This window comes from Juglans regia, chromosome 14 (assembly GCF_001411555.2).
Source record: "Juglans regia cultivar Chandler chromosome 14, Walnut 2.0, whole genome shotgun sequence".
NCBI classification, from domain to species: Eukaryota; Viridiplantae; Streptophyta; class Magnoliopsida; order Fagales; family Juglandaceae; genus Juglans; species Juglans regia.
The window spans coordinates 7,666,106-7,675,361 of NC_049914.1; the positions used below are offsets into that span (position 1 = coordinate 7,666,106).

Sequence of the window (9,256 nt, forward strand, 5' to 3'; positions counted from 1 at the left end):
ATTTTAGACTTCACTGTCCGAAGAATTTCTTGGCCTGTCATGCAGATAAATTAGAATAATGTTACATACAGTCGTGGAGTGAGAAAGTACCATGCAGTCGTTTTGAAAAAGAATAAAATTCACTATTAAAATATTTATTCACTTTTTCAAAATGATTGCATGGCACTTACACACTCACGACTGTAATTATAATTTTTCGATAAATAATCAGTCCAGATTTTTCATTATAGAGTTGTTTAAGTAACACCTTGCAAGTAGGTAGCTTAACAATATAAGCCACTGCAAACCCTCAAAGTGACTAAAAAAACACTTCATAGCTTTTAAGCTTTTCCAAAGACTGACAGTCATGGAAAGATCAACAAGAAAATAACTTTTTAAAAAGAAAAAGTTAAAAAGGAGGATATTTCAAATTTGAGAACCATCATATGGTTCAATGCCTGCTAAAACTTGAATGCAAACACAGACCTGCTGTTCCAGAATCGCACCCACTATTGTATGAACCTCACTGGTCCAATTCAGAACTACATTAAAAATGGAGATATGATACTTGTAGTCGTGAGTGTACAAGCGTCGTGCAGTCGTTTTAAAAAAAATGAATAAATATGAGATCCAAATAAAAAGAAATTAACTTTTTAATAGTAGACTCCACTCTTTTTCAACGTAATTGCACAGCGTTTATACATTCCACGACTGTATGTAGCATTACTCTTAAAAATGACATGCAGTTGTGCAAATCGGGATCAATGGAACTCATTGCCACTGGAGATATAGTGAAACAAAATTTTGAGTAGTAGATCAATACTCCATGAATGAGAACCTCCAAAGTGAAACTAAAGAAAGCTTGGTCCACTTTTGGACGGTACAAATAAAAAAGCAGGAGGCCGTGGTCAATTTTTTACCAAAAGCCGAGGCCAAAATCTCGGCAAATCCATCCTAGTCGATGGTAATTTCTCAAGTCAACCAATGCTATTTTCTCAAGTATACTGTATGCTAAAGTGATTGGGTTTGTCCAACAGAATGAAACCTACCATAACCTGCTAGCATTTGTTCATAAGCAATTCTTTTATTCTAGCATTAAATTATTTAATATTCCAAATTCTAGTGCATTTTCAATATGCAAGACACAAGAACTAGTATGCTCTAACTGCAACAGCTGGTGGTATAGAAAACAATTTCCAGAATCAGTTGTATGCCAGTGCGCCCCAAATTTAGCCAAAACTCAATACCAAGATGCATGAACATCATTTGGAAATCTTATTTGCTCAAGGGTTAGAAACATAATCACATTCCAAGTTCCCAGCCCCTTTATAAAAGGCAAAAAATCCCTGCAATATATTAGTTTCAAAGAGTTACTGGTAATTACTGCAACTGATGGTTTCATACAAACATTTATGTCAGGCTTTTAATCGAACTTTTATTTTGTAAATTGCACACTCACGCAGAGGGCCAGAGGGTATTGAATTCACAGCTTCACCCTACATCGGACAACCTGTTTCTAAGGAGGATAAGATACAATTCGGAAGAAAAAACTCCCATGATAAGTTATTTTCAGAAGCTTGCTCCTAGCCTATTACTTAAAGCGTATGGCACATGCCTGCCCTCCAATTTAACTAATCCTGCACTGTATATGAGAGAGAGAGAGAGAGAGAGCCAATATTATTGACAATTTTCTTTTTATCTTCCAAGACAACTCAACATACCTCACTCTTCAAAGTTTTGATGAAGCAATCAAATGTATTTTTGTATGTTGAATCATTCTAGATTTCACCTGGAACATAACAAGCATGGCATCCAAGCCAATATTGACTGACTAGCTCATCCTTAAAATACAATAAAAAAATTGCTTCATATGATAAGAAACAAATTTGATCACAATCCTTCATTAGCATAGCCACACTAAAGGCTGCAGCAAAAAACTATGCAGATTATGCTACAATTGGAAACCAGCTTCAATAACAGAAAAAATTTGGCAATGCAAAGAAAACATGCACATTCATTTATGTAGCAAAATTGTCATCATCGCCATCATTATTGTCACCATGAAATTTTTAAAATGCCTCGGTGTTATTAGCACTGTTTACAAGGTTACACGCATGAGAGACAGTATGTGACTCTTTTGTTTTTAATTGGTCCATTACTACCCAATCCAAAATGGTTAATTATACTTATTGTTTAATGCTGTGTCATGATTTTTCCCTGAGAGGTGCAAAATTTCAACAAACGTCTATGATTCACTTTCAGAGAGAGAGAAATCAGATGTGGAGGACTTTTCAAACTCCATGGACACGTGAAAGAGAAATTCTATACCCATCAACCAAGACATAACTTTTACTTGGTCAATGGAAAATCCTATAATATTTTTATAGCAGGGCAATTGACTATTTGAGGACTCTAAACTGTATGATTTATGGCTAAAAGAACAAGTAGACCAGCTAGCAAATGAGTCAAAACATGGCCATGAACCCTGGAATATTCAAAATCATCTGCATAAGTATAGAGAATTAGGACATTTTGGAATGAACTGAACCCAACAACTTACATATTCAACCGAAAAGACCTAACATTAGGATGTTGCCTGTTTAACTTGGTCATAACTGGCTAGTTCAGCCGCATTTATTATAGCATTTTGGGCAACATTTGGGCCAAGCCCAGTCCAGAGAGCCCCTAATCCTTCCTAATTTTTGTAAGATGATTACACTTAATTCACTTAGAAGCTAAAAGAGAAAATATCCATGTTAGCATGTAAACTGACCTGCCTCACTATGTTGAAATAAGCATCCAAAGCTCCAGAATAGCGCCTAGGAACCCCAGCCAGCGGTTTTCCTTCAGCTTGAAGTCGAACTTTGACAAGATCAGTTGGATTAGCCACTGCAATTGCTATAGCACCTGTCAAGGTAAAAATGTAATAAAATTTTCACATTCAAAAAATTCAAGAGTTTGCTGTGAAATGTATTGACTCAGTAAATTAAAAAACCGGGGAATGGCGATGATAGTTTGAGCACTGGACAGAACACAAATTTTATGCATGTTGTGTACAATTTTATACTGCAAGCAGGGCAGTCACTATTCATACTCACCCGTCAAAAGAGCGGCAAGTATTTTGTGGTATAAAGGAACATCTCCAATAAATTCACAGCCAACAAGACATGTTTTGACCTGTCCAGCATGCAGTTTACACATACAAATAAAAAATTATCACCGAGTAATCAATCATATTCATCAAAAAAGCATATAAACTCACAGGAGCATATAAGCCAATCCTTAAGCCTTCATAAAGACACTGGCGTTGTAATCCTGGAATAATGCCTTTCCAAAGTGCCGACAAACCCTCTTCCATAGCAATAGTACCCACCAAACCCGTATATTTGGGTACACCCACTCCATCTACTAAGCTGAAGCCTGACTTTAGCAGTTCATATTTTGAGTTCTAATTGTGGTGTATGTGTGCATGAATATGTGTGTGATTCCAAAGAAGCATTGTGATTGGTGAGTATACTTGACAGGAGATAGACACAGGCGGGTACTAATTCAGTTGAAGAATCATACTCCAACTATATCAATTGTTTTATAGATCGTTCTGCTTTTTATTTCTCTTTTATTTGTTTTTGGTTTCCACCATCTCTTTTTTTACTGTTCAAAGATAAAACCATACCATGAGTAAAGAACCCATGTGCATAGAGCATGCATCATCATATCTTACTGCTTAAATTCCAAAAGATTGTGAAAAGCTGACACGTTAACTTGGGCTAAAAGCAAAAATCATCAAGTAAAGACCATGTAAGCCCATTCTATCTTAGTTAATCGGAAACAGCTCAATGCACCCATTTCAAAATCAACGTCTTGAATGGTCAAGTTGCAGGTTTGTAGTATCATCACAATGCAAAATGTTTAGAAACAAAACACGTTTTCAAAGCCGAATTTCAAACTGCTCAAGAATGAGAAGGGTATTGGAAGTCCAAGAAGATTAAACAAATGAAGATAACAGTGTTGGATGATAAGCTAGTCGTAAAGGACTATTAATGTCTTTATAATGCAGCCGTGGCCCATAGCACATTTCCTAGAACCAAAATGAGTACAGAGCAGATAACTAAATTTCCAAAATAAAAATGCAAAAAAAAAACTAGCACCTGGGCTTAATTTAAAATTCTCCACAACCAGATTAGTGAGTGAGTTCTTTGAGCTTAGTACACTTGGTAACCATACTAAATCAACCAAACCGGTAAATGTGAACTAAAATAACAAATCTACTAAAGTAAGCAAAACCAGAGAGATCAAGCAGTACCTCGGCGAAACAAGCCACGAAAGCGCTACAGAGGAATATCTCAGCGAATTAAATTTCGGTCTGGGGCTTCAAATCCACCATTGAAATCTGCAAAGAAAGGCTGGAAAGCAGGAATTTGGTAATGGAAAGGCAGTTCTGGAAGAGTTGGAAGAAGGAAATCGCTTCCACTGGCATTAGATTCATTAAATTCGTATTTAAATTTTGATAAAAATTACATATTTTTTATATATCTAAAATTTTTTTATCTATAATTTTATATTGAATTAGTTATTAAATTTATTAAAATAATAATATAATATTATTTTTTTAATAATAATATTTTATTTTATTTTCATATTTTATAATTATATTAATTATATATTAATTAATAATTTAATTTAATTCTTACATTATTATTACAAGACAATTAAAGATTAAACGTGAATAAAAAAAATCATTAAAGATTAAAAATAAATAAAAAATAGATTCGATGAATAAATAGTAATCCTTTAAATTTAAAGAAATATATCTATTTATTATAATTTAAAATTTTACACTTATTTATTTAGCTAATTCAACAGTTCTCTTTTAATAAAATTCATCGTATTTTATATTTAATTAAACTTTTGATAAAATCAATGAAAATGAAAAATGCTACGGGTCCGAGGATTCCTAATTGTTCTTTTTTTTTTTTTTTTAACATTAAGGAAATATTTTTTTATTTAGAAAGATTTAAGTTATGTCAGCTTATCAGCTTTTGATTTATTTAAACAATTAAATCTTGAAAAAGTGAAACATATTGATAGTTTATACTTTATAATGTAAATTGAAGAAATAGTAACAGTCTATTCGAAGTTAAATATTAAAAGAGTAATAGGACGGGAGGATCCACTCCTGTAGAATTTAACAAAGGAAGGCTGAGGAAAAGTTGCATGAGCAAAAAAACCTGTTTCATTAATTTTATAATGTATACAGCGTGTGCGATTTATAGAGAGATTTTAGTAATTCTGCTCCAGTATAACAGCTATTTTGAAAATAAAAAATACTGCAACGTAAGCCAACAATTTAATGTGCAATATCAGCAACATAAAATCTGGTGAAGTTTTGAATACTTCAAATCTGATATGCACAATATCAATAACAGCAAGATAAATCAATTCTGGTGGATTATTTGAATACTTCAACTTTTATCTCCAATACGCCCCCTCAATCGAATGGACAATTCTTGAACATGAAGATTGTCACGTAAATATTGAAACCGAACCGAAGAAAATGGTTTGGTTAATAAATCAGCAATCTGATTTTTTGTGGAAAGAAAAGAGACATGAAGTTTTTTTGCCAAAACTTGATCCCGAATATAGTGAAAATCAATTTCAATATGTTTTGTTCTTGCATTAAAAACTAGATTAGATGACAAATAAGTTGTTCCAATATTATCACACCACAATTTTGGACTGGTTTTTAAGGGAAGCTGCAGATCACTCAAAACCGATTGGATCCAACTTAATTCGGCTGCTGTGTTTGAGAGTGATTTATATTCTGATTCTGTGCTGCTACGAGCAACTGTTGGTTGTTGTTTGCAGCTCCAACTGATTAAATTTGATCCATGAAAAATACAGTAGGCTCCAACACTACGTCTATCATCTTTGTCGATAACCTAGTCTGCATCACTGAATCCTTGAAGAGAGTGATCTGAGTTATTATAGAAATAAAGTGCATAGCCAACTGTGAACTTTGGATACTGAAGAATCCGTTTGACGGCTTGCCAGTGAATATCCTTTGGTTGATGCATAAATTTGCTAACACGGTACACTGCAAAAGTAATATCTGGACAAGTAAAACCCAAGTAATGTAAAGCACCAATCATGCTTCTATAAAGTTGCAGATCTAAAAAATATGTGCCATCGTATTTAGATAAAGTGCATGTGGTACTCATTGGAGTTGAACAAGGCTTAGCTTCGTGCATGTTTACCCGTTGTAACAGGTCGGCTACATATTTCCTTTGTGATAAATAAAGATCACTGCCATCGAACAATGCTTCTACATCGAGAAAATAGGAAAGTTTGCCTAAATCTTTCACCAGAAAAGTCGAGCCCAGTTGCTGAATAAATAAATTAATTTATTCGAAAGACGTTCCAGTGATGATTATATCATCAACATATAGAAGGATGAAGATAGAAAAATCAATCTTGTGAAGAGTGAATAATGAGTGATCTGCCTTTGATCCAACAAACCCCATGTGCTGCAATTTTTCGGTTAGTCTGGAAAACCAAGGCCTTGGCCTGCTTAAGTCCATATAAACATTTTTTTAAACGGCAAACATGTTCTGGGAAATCAGGGTGAACATATCCTTGTAGTTGTTGCATATAAACGTCTTAATGTAGTAAACCATGTAGAAATGCATTGTGAACGTCAATTTGCTTAATAGGCCATTGTCGTGTAACAGCTAGAGATAAAAGCAACCGTATAGTCCCTGGTTTAACCACAGGGCTGAAGGTTTCTATGAAGTCCACACCAGGTTGTTGATGATACACTTTTGCCACCAGTCGGGCTTTAAAACGCTCAATATTGCCATCTGCATATCTTTTAATTCCGAAGACCCATTTGTTGCCAACAAGGTTCTTACTTGTTTTGGATGGGACAAGATCCCACGTGCCATTTTTTACAAGGGCATTGAACTCAATATCCATGGCTTCATGCCATTGATGATATTTAGAGGCCTCAGAAAAACATGTTGGTTTTGTAGGACAAAAAACATGATTAGTAATTAAACAATGAGGTAGTGGGTATCAGGCTATACCAACATACAATGCTTTCGGTTTGAGAGATTGTGTTTGAGATATTGTCATCATACGGTTTGGTTGCTGGTGTATAACTTGCGCAACAGGTTCCATTTGGAGAAAAATTCAGGATGGCATTTGTGGTTCCAGTAACATCTCTTGAATTTTGAATAGAATTCCTATCTGGTACGAAGGCAGCATCCGATTGTGACAATGATAACGGAATATCCGGATTTTCCTGATTTTGTGGAATGATCTGAGTGCTTGGCAACGGATCAGGTGGAAGTATGATAGGATCTGCATTCTTAGTGTAAGTACTTAGGTGACAGAGAGAGGATGGTAGGAAAAATATTTATGGTTCAAGAGGAGCAGAAACTGAAGATCCTTTTTGGTATGGGAACAAAGACTCATCGAAAATGACATGGCGTGATACATATATTTTTCATGTGGCTAAATCAAGACATTACTAGCCCTAGTGTGAGAGACTGTAACCAAGGAAAATACAAGTTTTAGAGCGAAAATCAATTTTATGTTTGTTAAAAGCACGCAAGTTTGGCCAATAAGCACATCCAAAAACACGCATGAACAAATAGTTAAGTTTCTGATTATAGGTCATTTCAAAAGGAGATTTGTTATTTAAAACTTTAGAAGGGAGACGATTAATAATAGAAGTGGCAGTTAAAAAAGCATCTTCCTAATAAGGTTTGGGTAAATTTGAGTGAGCCAGCAAAGCTAACCCATTTCAACAATTTGGCGATGTCGACGTTGAATTGAACCCATTTGTTCATGTGTGTAAGGGCAAGCTAAACAATGTTGAATTCCACATTTTTTAAAATATTGATTTAACTGTCTATACTCACCTCCCCAATCAGCTTGAATAATCTTAATTTTTGAATCAAAATGCCTTTGAACATATTGTTGAAATTGAAGAAAGATGGATTCTACATCAGATTTTAATTTTAAAGGAAATACCCAAATGAATTTGGTAAAGACATCCAAAAAATAAACATAATAACGAGATCTATAGCTAGAAATAACCGAGCTGGGCCCCCAGACATCGGAATAAATTAATTCAAGTGGTTTGGAAATAGGATGAGTTGAAGCATAAAAAAGTAAATTATGGCTTTTAGCCATCTCACATTCAGGACAAACATTTTGTCTATTATTAGAACCAACAGGTAAATTATTATTATTATTAAGCACATGTCAAACAGTGATATAGGAAGCATGACCAAGGTGACGATGCCAGTCCGCAACAAAGACCCGTGCACCAATAAAAGCAGAAGGAAGACAGCATTGAAGAGATGGAGAGAAGCAGTAAAGGCCATAAGACATGAATCCTTTATGAAGGACATTCCTCGAGTAATCCTTAAGTAGAAAAAAAAAGCTGTGAAACTCAAAATAAACATGATTATCTTGAAAAAATTTTTGAACTGAGAACAAGTATTTTGTAATTTCTGGGACGACGAGAAGTATAAAAGTGGCCACGACCCCTTTCGCCAGAGATTTGTTGCTTGGTGGCAACATTTGCCGAAGCAGTGGGCAAGGAAAGAAGTTGGTTATTATGTTGAATGAGGGCCTCACACGTTAGAAGCATGGAATAAAGATCTTCCAAGGTGAGGGAGTCAGCACGGTGATTGACCAAAGACACAAGAGAATCATATTCTGGACCTAGTCCATCAAGTAAGTAAGTGATAATATCGTCACTTTGCAAAGGTTGGCCAGCAATAGCCAATTCATCCGTGAGACGTTTGATCGTCATGAAGTAATCAGTGGTAGATTGATTTCCTTTCCTCAGAGTAGAGAGTTGAGAGCGAACATGTATTGCTTTGGCTCGAGACTGTGATGCAAAGGCCAAGATTAACGTTGACCAAACTTCAGCAGATGTGTTGCAATGAGCAACCTAAATTAGTACTTCCTCTGATAGGGAAGAATTAACGCAGCTAATGATAAGGTTATCTTGGGTTTCCCAAAAATCATAGGCTGGGTTGGGGTTGTGAAGCCATCAGAGGCATAAATGGTTTTAACAGGCTTTTGGAGAGTGCCATCGATATAGTCGAAGACTTTCTGGCCTTTGAAGTAGGGTAATATGGTGGCTTTCCATGTTGGCTAGTTGGTACGTGTAAGTTTCGTAAGGTTGACAGAGGAAGATGGGTTGAAGGTGGGAAGGCTGGTGTTTGGGGAGGGAGACATTGTGGGAATGATCAAAGTAGAC

The 9,256-nt window shown here is 35.3% G+C and overlaps 1 protein-coding gene across 1 annotated transcript; it reads right to left on the reverse strand.

Moving 5' to 3' along the window:
• Positions 1-1,304: 1,304 nt before the first annotated feature.
• Positions 1,305-4,434, reverse strand: LOC109007399 (mitochondrial uncoupling protein 2-like). Its single transcript, XM_035685130.1, has 4 exons — positions 3,242-4,434; positions 3,078-3,156; positions 2,753-2,886; positions 1,305-1,768 (listed from the first exon to the last, which is right to left on the reverse strand). Exons 1-4 carry the CDS (start codon positions 3,335-3,337, stop codon positions 1,709-1,711), a joined length of 369 nt encoding a protein of 122 aa, XP_035541023.1. The 5' UTR covers positions 3,338-4,434; the 3' UTR covers positions 1,305-1,708.
• Positions 4,435-9,256: the final 4,822 nt, after the last annotated feature.